General features: G+C 34.4%; 1 protein-coding gene across 8 annotated transcripts in view; it reads right to left on the bottom strand.

Moving 5' to 3' along the window:
* The window catches only part of PHF14 (PHD finger protein 14), a 321,061-nt gene that overhangs the window by 99,369 nt on the left and 207,970 nt on the right, over positions 1 to 13,722 (bottom strand). Inside the window, exon 17 of one of the 8 annotated variants that reach the window (XM_038390504.2) lies at positions 6,168 to 7,472. The exons of the other annotated variants lie outside the window; for them this stretch is intronic. Coding sequence (XP_038246432.1) covers positions 7,460 to 7,472 — 13 coding nt within the window. The 3' untranslated portion in view covers positions 6,168 to 7,459. Of the gene's footprint in view, positions 1 to 6,167; positions 7,473 to 13,722 lie in introns of those variants that run through there. 8 annotated transcript variants of the gene reach the window in all.

The raw sequence follows: 13,722 nt of genomic DNA on the forward strand, positions 1-13,722 counted from the left end.
ATTAAAAAATAACCAGTTTGGGATAGTATTTGGTTAATCTAAACAAATATTTTTCTAGCATTACTGCAGAGGGTGCACATATTCAAACTTATTTTCAACTAATTTAATAAATACATTTCAAAATGACTCTATTGGATCTAAAATCTACAAACATGAGAATATTAGTCATTTTAGCACAACCGATACAGATTCTGTTAGCAGACTGCTTAGTAATAGTACAGCAATACGGGAGAACAGTTGTAACAGAAATGTTCTGTTTAAAAGAAAACAATCTTTCCTCTTCAAAATCATGCTTTAAAATCTCTATGGAGGGAGAGAGAACACCTTTCACCCAGAATGCCCAATATTCTGATTTTACTTTAAACCATGTTTCAAAAGTCATCCAGTAAATCTACATAAGTTGGGTTGAAATTACAATAACATTATGAGAGAAGATACAGGTTTCAGGATCCAAAAGCCAAGTTTTGGTGTTGTATTCAATTAAATTTTCTTTTCAAATCAGTTTATTTTGTCTATAAAGAACAATATTCTCATATTCTTCTTGCATATGTATATACTAAATTAAAAACTTCAATATAAAATTTTCCAGAGACTGTTTGTTTTATTTAAATATATATACACAACTGGTGAGAGCATGTGGATGATGAAATCATCCTCATATACCACACACCATTCAGATGTGAAAATATCAAGTGATGCATATTTACAAAATGATAACCATAAATTGTGAAACATTTATAAAACATTTGTGAAAAATTTTATATTGTTTTTATAAATATATATTCTTGTACAGTAGAACCTATATTTGATCTTTTAAAAATATGAAAATAAAAGAGCTCCCTTAGGGAAAACAGCATAGTAAAATGATAAATGTACTGTGCAATGATAGGTAAATTAAAATAAATTTAGCTGTTTTAAAAAAAATGATCTTCTAGGCACAAAACTATGATTATCCCAATATCCTTTCCATTGATTCCAATGGGAATTTGACCGTCAACTACTAAAGCAGCAGGACTAGACTCTACCAATGTTAATATGGTGAGATGGTAGGATACAGAATACATTTCTGGTACACCATACCTGATAAAATGAAGGATCCACTAATTAGAATATTTTACTACTGGACCTTCTGCCTTGGCAGCAATGTTGTGTGACACATTTTTGGTGACTGAGCTTCAAATTCTTGGAGAAAAAGGGACAGCTCACACACATTTCACCTCTGTAAAGAAAACACTTTTTCCTCCTTGATGAGTTATAGTTTAGCATTGGCACCAGCACTGGAGGAAACCTGGTCAGTTATCATATGCCTGTCAGTTGGGTTACAAAGACAACTGGCAAAATGAATATTAAGGTCTGCAATATGAACCACATACTATGATCTACGGTCCTAGTCAAATGAGGAGATGGAAAATGTACTGTCAGATCCAGAAACAGAACCTAAACAAACTATAAGATGACTTTGAAACTTTAAAGTTATGTGAATTTATTGGTTGTGAAAGATGCCAAGTTAATAGCCCCAGAACTTTGCAGCAGTCATGTTCACAGAACAGGTGGAGAATAGATACCAACAGTGCACACTTCCCTACGCTACCCGAAGAAATGTGCCTGAGACATGATCTTGTGGGAACTCTGAGATGAATAGATAGTTATGTACTTGGCTTATCTGCTAGGGTTATAAACAAGGGTTTATAGGGTTATAAAGAAGCTGACTAGCACACTCTGCTTTCTATACATGTATAATATTTGTTTAGCAATGTATATCCTCCATAGTTTAGACCGGGGTGCCCAACCTATGGCACACCAGAGCATGACATAAGACTCTGGGCATTCTTCAACACAATATACCAATGACTGATTCATTAGTGTTTTGTCATCTTTACATCATTTTAGTTTATACAAGTGTGTAAATAGACAACACTGTATGTAGAAACAACCTATATAAACAATACAAAACAAGCTGAACTTAAAATATAAATCAATACAGGTGACTTTAAATCTTATTAAAATATATAGAAATCTATTTGGTTCACACAAGCTTGTGTTTAGGTTTATGTGGCCCTCCTGTGTAATAAGGTTGGGAACCGCTGGTTTAGACAAAATATTAACCTATAAATCAATGGTCAGATTTTCCAAAATGGGCATCCAAATTTTCACCCACTATTTGAGGTGCCATTATATGCAAAGTACGTGATTTACGGATGCATTTAAGTACTCAGTGGTCTACGAGTTGTACCCAGAACTTTGTGAAAACAAAAAATGGAGATCCTCTAAGTGTAGGCTAAAAACCAAGCTCCTGGTGTTAAAATAGCTTTAACTGATATGATGCTACCTATTATTGTCAATGCCTTTAATAAGATTCAAATCATGTTACATAACAAAATTAGGAAATGCTTTATTTTCCATTTCAAAAAGGAAAGCAGGTAATTAATTTTCTAATTTTACATGGAGAAAATAAGGTAGATAAACTGAGGAAGGAAGGTGAAAATTTGTAGTAGTTAGGTTAATAAGTTAAATAATAAAGGAAATGGTAAGGATTGTAATGGATACAATACAATTGTAAGGAAATATTGTTCATATGTAAAAAAATATAGAATGGAGGTCAAGAATCTCCTCACAGCCAGAGGTTGATTAGACAGTTCCATACCTGAAACACGTATGCTTTGTTCTTTATTAAAGTGATCTCCATCTGCTCATGCCCTTGGAATTTTTTTAGCAGTATAGCCTGCTGTGTTCAAGCTCCACATAACTCTGTATTTTTCCTGTTCATAATTAACTAATTATGCTCTAATCAATAGTGTAGATCCTGATTTTACAATGTAAATCAGATAAATGAGATAATGGCTGGGGGTCAATCTCAATTTATTTACAAAGCTCAGCACACACATGCAATTTCATTACCTCGCATCTACCTGCACTGGAGGGAATCTTATCAGCTGGCCTGCAGAAGTCTTAGAGTGAGCAGTGGGGAAAAAGTCCTGTGCTTTTATAAAGGAACAGTGGATGCAATGCATACCCATTACAGACACATTTGTAAGTCACCACAGTTAATATCATATAAATTTACAAAGAGCTGACTCAGGCAGAGTGAGAAAACCTATTTTGCATTCATAAGTCAGCAGTACCCATCTATAGCTGTAAAAGTGATTACCTACAAGTCCCTGAAACACAACATTAATAAGCTAATCTTTAAATTCAACTTCACATAGATGCTTCAGAGACTACAGAAAATCTCTCTCACTTAAATGCGCATACCATTGCACATTTGTCTACAGTGTCGTGCAAACAGGTACCATGTTAAAAAAAATTGTATATATTCATCTCTGAGGGTAAATCTATTTTATGGAAGGAGGATATACAACATTGCTAGAGCATGAGACAAATCTTTTGAGATAGAGGGGCCTATAATACAGTCATTCCTCAAGCAAAATTCCAATAGATTCAGCCTAGAATTTTACAAACAATAAACTATCAAATAAATGACTAGCCTGAGCTGTACATTCACTCCACCACCCATCAGTTCAGATCTATAACACTCCTGCTATTCCAACACCAGGGGTGTATTTAACTGTCACAGTATGCTGTCTGGGTTCCCCTCTGCGTTGGCTTATTCTGACCCCATCTCCTAATTAGGCGTTCCTAATACTACACACACTGTGAAGGACAAACCTTCTTCCTCACACTAGGCTCTCCTGCTTGCTGACTCAACATTTATCCTTAAATCCATGCCTGCCCAACACTGCTGTACCTCTCCTGAGCAGAGGCTCAAATGTGAACATATGTACTACATTTGTGATGTGCACAAACAGAGACTAAACTAAATCTGACAGTTTTTCACTTATCTAAAGCTGAAGTTGAACCCAGGATCCAGAGTTGAAAGGATAGTAATCTTCTAGATTGCACTATCAAGCCGTATGTGTTCATTTTCCTTACCAAAAAAAAGGAGCCCCAGAAAAAATAAAATACTTTCATCATGCAATATTTATCAGACATTCTGCTCTTTAGACAATGAAATATGTGGAAATATTTTCAATGCCTGCATTCCAAAATCATTATATTGCATAATCATGCAACCCTACTTTATGGGTTCCAATGAAAGTTACTTTGGTTTTGATGTGATTTGCAGGTTTAGGTAACATGCCCTTCTTTAAATAAATTCAAATTATGGGTCAAACATAAAAAAAGAAAAGATAGATTACACAATTCCAACTGAAAGTATACAGGCCATATCCACAGCAGCCCTTGGGCTCCTTTGTAGTGGTCAGATAGAAACCTGCCCCAATTAGGCAGCTGGGTATGAGTAAAAAGAAACAAGCATACATCTATCATTTGTATAGTCAATTCCACTTAAAAAAAAAGTTGTGTTTATAACCACGCATTTTAAAAGTAAACATCTAGAAGCAAAGAAAACTCATGCATTGACCTTCACACAATTTTGGAAAGCTATATTTTCTTTATTTATAATGGAAGACTCCCTAAATGGTCAGGGACCCAAAAATCACTTTTCTGCTTTATGAAACAAATGAACTCAAAGAAACTATTAAAAAGCTATAATATTTAATATATAATATAATAAAAACTATTTTAGCTATAAATAGCTATTAAACTATTACAAATTAAAATGTAGAAATATCAGCAAAAAACCTGCTTCAACATATATGCAAGTTAACAACATCCTTAGGGCAGAAGTGTGTATACACTTTTGTTATGAAAAGCCGTGGTACATCATAAACTGTGCAACACACTATGGGTTCCCAAAACAAATTATATAGGGAAATTCCATAAGTACATGCACACACAAGGGGAATTAAATGCATAGATACAATGTATATGTATCTCTCTATGAGCATGTGTGTCTCAAATATACTGGGATTATAAACTGAATATGATATATACCTATTGTATATGACCTGCTTTCACATTATTTTTAACCTGGAATGAGTAGTTCTATGAAGACAGAGTACTAGAAAGATACATACTACATATTTTTCCTTCTGGGAGACAGAGGAAAGGGTAGTTATATTTTAGTTTGTTTTGTATCCATTAAAATTAGACTCTGGAAACTCTTGTTTGTTACAGACAAACTATGAGCAGGTACTGTACTAAATTACTTCTCCCCATCCTAACCTGTAACATCCACACCACTTCAGAAGTTTGGGCATTTCAGAAGTTCAAACTATAGTAATCAATTGTATTCAATTGCATGGTGGTTGTGAACTACTGTAAGTGACCACTAAGGATTAGAAGATCACCACTGAACATTTCTAGATATGAAATATGCAATATTTTACCCAGGTTTCCAGAGAGGAAAGGCAAATGAAATAACTCACTACATGATAGAGAGTTGTGCACCTTACCAACATAAAGCCGCCACAAAACACAGCTGACAAGAAGTCATTATTCTACCTTCCAATGTTTTCATGTTTGCTAATCACCAATGCACTTTCCTCGTTCCACGTGAGACTGTAGCATATATTTCAGCTAAATTCAGTGTTTGCTAGCTATAAAATGGTTGTAGTAAATAATGATTAACAGAACAGTCATTTCATAAACATGTACCTGAGTATCTATAGTATTGACGATGCTGGACCAGTGGAGGATGATTGCGGGGAGGGGCATCAATGGAAAAACACAGACAAAATTTACTGTCTCAGATTAAGAAGTTTAAGTAATCTACTACTAAACAAATGAAAATTTAAAGTAGCCAAAATTAAAACCAGGAAGTGGCACTCATTGTCTCAGATTATGTCTTCAGAGAGAATAAAAGAATGCTGGGTTACTGGAGTTGGTAACACAAAGGCTAATTATTGACCATATGTCACAGTACATTTGGTTTTCTAGTAAGATAACATTAAAAAAAAGTAATTAGTAATTCCTAGCCAGACATTAAGTAAGGGCCTGCATCGTACATGATAATTTTTTTTCCTATTAACAAAATGGCTGGATGTAATTTTCTCTAGTCACCCGTGTTTCTGAGTTCTCCAAGAGTTGCATCTAAACTCTGTCCTCTCTTATCTCAAAGGGCCTTCAGACTTGAAAACTGGACTCCCAAAATACACATTTCTTCATTAAGTACGAGCTTTGTGTGTGCCTTATGGCTAAAGAACATTTATAAAATGTTAAAAAGAAAATCTTCTTTTGACTTTTTTTTTTCAAAACAGTACAACTTGTTAGACACATCAAGTTAATTTTATTGAACATAATATCCAAACATGAGACGCCCTAATAAGATACGACTTTTAAATTAGTATACACCAATTTGTATTTTTCTCCTATCACTTAATACAGCATGTATCTTTTTTCTTTTATGTTTAAAATTTATTTTCAACTAAAAATATACCTTGATGGATGACAAAACCCCCCACCATAGATCAAGAAGTTCCAAGATGATATGTTGCAAAGTTACACTTGAACAGAGTTTTTTCCCAAGTTCAAGATGAAACGATGGAAATGTCTATATACTGCTGCTGTAGATTTAAGAACTTGATCAGTATAGTTTGTAGACCAAAATATTATGTCTGTATCTATCTGGAGGTACATGGACGTAGATGAAGATCTTTCAGATGGTATGCTGTGTGATCAGTTCTTCATTCATCCCCAACTTATATAGCAGTTTCATATTTAAATTAGAAAAAACAAAAAGAAAAACCAAAACATACCTTGACCTGAACACCACAGTAAAATTAATCCAAATAAGACAATATTCAAATTTTCCTGTTTGTCTCAGCAGTGATCCAGAAAGAATGGATATAGATATATTTCTATTCACTCGAACATTTGAAAGCGGAAACAATTAGTTCATGCTAATAAGCACAAAATCAATTCTTCTGCAGCAAGGCTATTATTTCAAAATGAGAAAGTGTCAAGTGTTTTACAGGTCTGTTATTGCCATTGTATTGAAATAATCCTTTTACATAAACTTCTATCATATTCCACAACACAGTATTTATATAGGAATATTCTTATTAAACTGCATATTAGTAGAGCAGCAGCCTGATGGCAAAGCGTTGATTTTTTAAAATAAATCAATACCACCACAGAGAAACATACAGTATTTAAGTCCCACAGGTTTCTGTCACTCTTCAATGAATCCAAGCACTGTATATCATCATTTGTCAAGGAAGCACAGGGGAACAAGACATTACTTTAACAGGACAATTCTGACACAACATTTATCTGGTATTTTCCAACAATGGATATATCAAACGTTCCTGATTAGTGCAAAAAATGCAGGCAAATTAACTGCCTTGTCAGTCCAAGTAACAAACCAATCACTTACATTCTAGCCAAACCTGACAAGCAAACTCAACTTTTTGTCACGATAAGCTTATGAAAAAGACAAGATAGCTGTTCTCCTTTACTTTATGTACTCTATTGAGAGTTTTATCCACATTTTAAAATCACATTTATAAAAGAGGTTTCCAGGATTGCCTTCGAGGATGAGATGTGGTAGAGTTGTGTCTCATGAAGGGTATCTACACAGTAAAGTGATAAGAAAAGAATATTAACATATAAGATCATAGCAGCTCTGCTCTGTGTCTTATGAAACATTTTAACACCACAGTAGATTTAAATAATATGTATGGTCAGATCCAAATAGATAGTTTAAGAGTAATGTCATACACGTAAGCCTTTTTCTTTTCTTAGAGTCCAAACTTCAAACTGACTTGGGTTAAGTGTAGCATTCTTTTTGATTCTTTGCTCAGTGCAGTTCAAAAAGAAGAGAAGACTGCATAGATTTTTGATTATAAAAGCAATGGCTTAGTTAAGACAGACAAACATGAGCATGCAAGATAGCATTTTCCTCATAGGTGGAACTCTAAGCAACAATACATGACACAGTGTGCAGATAAACCAGATGCTTATACTTCTTGTGTGCGTTGTTGCAGTTGCAGGAGGGTGTTTGTTTTATAGAAAAAGTAACAAAAAATAAGCTTATTTACTTAATTTTTACTAAACATCCACTCTCAAGACAGAACAAACCCTTTCTTTAAAAAATAACCACTTTCTATTCAGAAGCTGAGGTGCTTAAAATACATTTAGTATCTCTTTTAAAAAATGCTGCTTACATTACAAGTAATTAAGTGGAAAGTGAGTAAAAATGAGATTGTGTCAAAGAAAAATTACCACTTAAAGAAAAATAACAGGAATGGTGTAGCAGTTTTCTAGAACCAATGTTCATTTAATGTTGGATTTAGGGGTCCATTCCTTTGAAGAGCAAGCAGTAACATATGCAAATGCACTTCGCTTCTCCCTTCATCTTGATGAACTGAGACGTGGTTAGATCCTAAAATTAGCTGCACTGACCCACAATGATTTTACTATTTAATGAATTAAGTTTTAATAATGAGTCTGCACATCATACAGTACCGATGTAAAGCCAAACCAAGGCCACTAAAGGAGTTCTCTAAAGGATCTGCAGAGCAGGTCCAAGAAGCCTATGAAGAAAGTATATTTTAAATAAGTTTTAAAAAAAACCTATGTACACTGTTAAAAGGCACTGGGTGAAAGATCTAAACAGTGTGTACCTAGGAATAGCAAGACAGCAATTCTGTAGTAATTTTCCCTTAATGAAAAATGCAACATAATGAATGTTTGTTACATACACATTAACAAAGAAAACTATTCCATTTAAAAACAAGCTTTATACTGCCTACTCTCTAATTTCATATTTACAGTATTTCCAAAATTGGGCTATGTCAACACTTCTTTCACATCAAAACGCCTCCACCTAATTTGCTATAGGTTATTTAAGGAAACAATGGCTACTTATACATATAAGCAGCTCAAGCAACAATTGATTCATGTAAATGGAAGACAAAAAAATATAACTGAGCAAACATACTAATGAAAACTCATGTTATCCACAAATAGCAATTGATTAGCAATTTTACTAATTTGTGGAAACTCACAAAACATTTCTTGTTTGTCATTACTATTAAAACTCTTGTCCACAACCTGCTCATGAGAAACAGGGTGGATAAAAATCAATAATTAAAAACAAATAATAAAAAACAGATTTTTAATTTAAATCAGATTTTTATATACATTAAATACAGATTAATTTTTAAAATAAACCTATTTAAAATTACATTTTAAATTTGACATCCTATGTTAAGGCCTAAGATTATTATAATCTATTAAAATCATTGAAATTAAATACAAAAAATAATATTAAGCAGTACATGTTTGCTGCCAAGTTTTAATGAAAATCAGACCATTGATTTGGTGGAAGTACTAGAGTTTGCTGAGTGCTAAGCCAGCTTTTGACAGCAGTAACATCATCTGTAGGTGCAGAGAGAATATTTTATTCATTTCAGTTTATTCAACTAGTTCAGTTCAGTGACTAATTCATTCAAAAGTTAAGAAACCAATTTGGAGTTGAAAAAGCAGAAAAGCTTGTTTTCTTCTTCCAATTTATGAGCAAACACTACGCGTGAGGGGTAAAATCTACTAGTTCTAAAATCTTGAAGGACACAGTGACCAGAAAAAAATCAGTTCAATAAATTAACTACAGATAATACTCCCTTAAATATATCAATTAGCTTTAAATGAAATACGTTTTGATAAATATTTTTCCTATGTATCTAGCACATTTAAGGTAGTTTAATTTTAAAAAATATTTAAATTCTGTTTTTGTGCATTTTAAGTTGCATTTGAATTTACATTCAGCTAGAGACTGACATGAATCACATATAAAAATTAATAATAATCTATTACTAAGAAATAAATCATTCGTCATTTTCTAACAAGAAAAAATATCAATATTAAGAATCTGAATAAATGTAAGCTAAGGTTTATTACTGCTTTAATAAATATGTATAGATAGCAAAAAGAGGCACCAGATTTAGTGTGAAAGCTATATTTAGTAGCAAATCAACCAGTTTTAGTGGTTGCTCGCCAATGAAAATCATCCTTTCTTTAGGAAAATAACTCAAAAGTACAAATGCAAAACATGATTAAAACGGATTATTTAAATCCAGGTGTTCTGCTTGTTGATTTAAATCATGATTAAATCAACCCTGACACTGAGTGATGTGATGACTCTCCCCTTTGCATTTCATCTACCCCCAACCTTTACTGATCCAAACAACTAGTCCTTTTCTCTTGTCTCACTGGCTTCCTCTCATTTACTACATCAACTTCAAATCCTTGTCTTCCACTTCAAGGGTTCTACTTAATCTAGCCAACCTATACATTTCCACTCTCAGCTCCTGCTTGTTGAGATTATCAAAAATGACTGGTGGATTTAGCCATAGAACTCATATTTCCATCTGTGCCGGGAGAAGTGAGGACTTGCTAGGCAGGAGAATCTGAAATGGAAACATGAGTTCCCAGACTTTCCAGTCAGTGGATGAGGCAACAGCAGGCCAGAAGAGCTGTGTGGGTTTTTTTGTTTTTGTTTTTTTTTGGGGGGGGGGGGAGGAGAAGGGAAAGAGGGAGGAGAGGTATTATAGCTAGGGAGGTTCCCTATACCTCTGTTCCTCTAAAGGAACCTGTTGACTTCCCCTACCCTCCATGGTAGAAAGGAAAAAGCTGAATCTCTTTCTGTCTCTCCTTCCTGTCCAGGGAATAAGGGAAGAAAGGAACAACCTCTCTCTCTCTCTCTCTCTCTCTCTCTCTCTCTCACACACCCCACCCCCCGTCCATATCAGCTTCACACACACACACACACACACACACACACACACACACACACACACCAGTCCATATCAGCGTCTTCTTCCCCTAGTCAGGTAAAAAAATATGTAGTTTTTGTGTAAAAGCTCTTGAAATTACCTTAAATCTTCACTAATACAGGACATTGAACTGACTGGAATATTTTGAGATTTTTCCAGAGAAAGGACCCCGGCCCTTTTTATTAGTTCTTTTGCTGATAGCATTTATAGACAAGAGGAAGGGGGGAGTGCAAACTGAATGGGGCAATAATAAGTGATGCAGGATTCTGAGATGATAGTGGGAATCTCTTGTTTTTAAAAGGTGTAGAATTTTTGTTAGAGAGGATGTTTCGGGGCATTAGCTAGATTCCAATGACACACATACTTTCAAACTTAACTTTTTTCAACAAAACCTTTAAATGAGCATCCAAAATTTAAGCTGGGTCTGTGCATGAGGTCCATAGAAGGTGCACTCTACTCCGATAGATGTTATGAGGTCCATTAAAGCTTGAAATTACCCTTTTGTTAATCCTGACAAGTCCCTACATGTGTTTGGGGTTGTGGGGGAAATTATACATGGATGGGATATGACAATAGTTGGCAGTGGAAGGGAATAGATTGGTGTGGCCTTCAACCACAATGAACATTTTAAATGAAATTTGAAATCTAGAACTCACCATCTAGGGTTCACCACGAACTACTAACATATTTTTAAAAGGCACTAGATACTAAGTGGTGCTGAAAATCATGTGAACTAATGTTTTAAGAATTCACCCTTTTCTCCACTCTAGACATGGTGATAGAGGTAATGAGTATCCACAATTCCCAGTTAAGTCACTGGGTATTGCCAGAACTCAGCCCTTCTAAAAATCAAGAATCTTACTAATTCATTAAACAAAAAAAAATCAATGGTATGGAATGTGGCTCCTAAACCTAGACAGAGTTAATTAATGAAATTCTTCTCACTATAGATTAATTGTAAACAATTACAAATATTTCCTGAATGGCTACAGAATACATATATAATGATCAGTTTGAACAAAACACAAAAAAGAAAACAAAACAATAACAAAAATCAATATTCACAGTAGCAACAAATACACATCATAACATTTCAGGTACAGATGGAAACTAAATCTCAGCCACTCTCAGGTGGTAATGGTTAGTAAATACTAACCTTTTAAAGGTGGTCAGTGTATCCCCACATTTAATAAAGATGCTGACTGAGGCAAACAAATACAATAGTCTATTGATTTATAGGATTATGTGTTTCAAACACTATACTATTCCATTGTAGAATAAGTACACTGTACTTCTAGAACTATTTTAAAATTTTAAAAAGAAGTCACATAACCACATATAAGAATAAAATAAAATATAGATATCAGACATGGAAATGAATTCCTTCAATGTGAGAAGTATAGATTTCCTTCATTCTGCAATATCTTTGTGAACAAAAGCTTCTGAGGACCAATGGAAAGAAATTCAATCAATACACTCAACACTCTACTTGAAACCAAGCTTTCTCTTTCAAGAGACTGCATTTACAGAACTTGTCACAACAAGGTCCTTGATGTTATCGAAGCAATTTTAAGATACTTTAATCACTGGTAAAACTGAGTAACCTGACAAGAGAAATTTGGGCCAGAAAGATTTCAGTCACTTGAAAGGAAGGTTATTGACTGATGTAATTTCATTTGGATGTGACTGAATCCAATTGATTTGGCTTCTGTTATGCATATCTCCCTTCTGCAGCTGTCTCTGTCTATCTGATTCAATGTGCAATTGCAGGGAGTGCCTACCCACTTTCACTGAAAGCAAAACCCCTCCTTCCACCTGCTATTATTTAGTGTGAGTACACTATGAGAGCATCTTCAAGTTTAATCTTGCTATATTCACTGTAAAGAAAACTATGTTCAGCTGAATATTTGCCTATGAATCTAACCAAATTTGGTGACTGTTGGTGTATTTATGGTAGTTAAAATGACAAGCAGCAGGAGCATAAACAATTTTTCATTAGTACCTCATCAAGACACCAAGTTAGGGTTCTTATAGTATGAGGCCATAAGATAGTATGAAATTAATTCTCAACCCTGATTGCACAATATCAAATACCAATGTGGTCATGCATAGCACAGCTGAGTACTTTGAATACATTAAAATAAAAACAAAAACACAAAAACTGGGGATGGAGGGTAGTTGTAGGCAGCCAGTTACCAAACATTCTGTAAACACAAATAAAATATCAAGTATGAAATTAAATATCCCATTACAAACCCTGTTTTTACAATAGCTTCAAATGATTAAGGAGGTGTTGGCAGAGGCTCTGCAGTTAAAGTTATGTTACAGCAAGATAAATCCATTTAATATTTTGGAGGCAAATCATGGCCAGGCTTTTATGGCAACGCAAGATGGAAGTGAGGTGCAAGACACCCCTTGAGTCTGGCTTTCTACATCACAGGTAGCAGAACTGGAGATAAAGTAGACTTTGCACAACTGTTGCTCCCCATTCCCGTGTGCAGGTAGATATGAGAAGACAGGGAGTGGATAGAGCCTTGGTTACACTCTCCCAAGTTGCAGCCAGTACAGTTAAATTAGCCGTCTATTGAACGCAAACTTTGGTAGATATAAGCCTGTCACCCCTCTTATGGGGGAACAGAAAGGAAATGGCGATTGTGTAAATCATCATCTCACTTCAGGATGTCTCTAATTAGCTCTGGGTGGATCCATAGTCACAATATATTCCTTAATGACTGAATTTTCTCCATAATTTGATACAATAACTCTTTAGAAGACAACTGAATTTTCAATGTAATTTTTAAAAGTTTATTACCTTCTACAGAACAAACATTTAAAAATCATGACAACATCTCAGATACTAGATACTTTTGTTAATTTAAAACTAGGGCTGTCGATTAACTGGTTAACTCATGCGATTAACTCCAAAAACTCCAACTCCAATTAATTTAACAAATTAATCGCAATTGCAGTTTTAATCTCACTGTTTTAATCTCACTGTTAATGTAAACAAGCTTGTTTCTCTCAGCGATTGGCTGAACAAGAAGTA

Source organism: Dermochelys coriacea, chromosome 2 (assembly GCF_009764565.3).
Source record: "Dermochelys coriacea isolate rDerCor1 chromosome 2, rDerCor1.pri.v4, whole genome shotgun sequence".
NCBI classification, from domain to species: Eukaryota; Metazoa; Chordata; order Testudines; family Dermochelyidae; genus Dermochelys; species Dermochelys coriacea.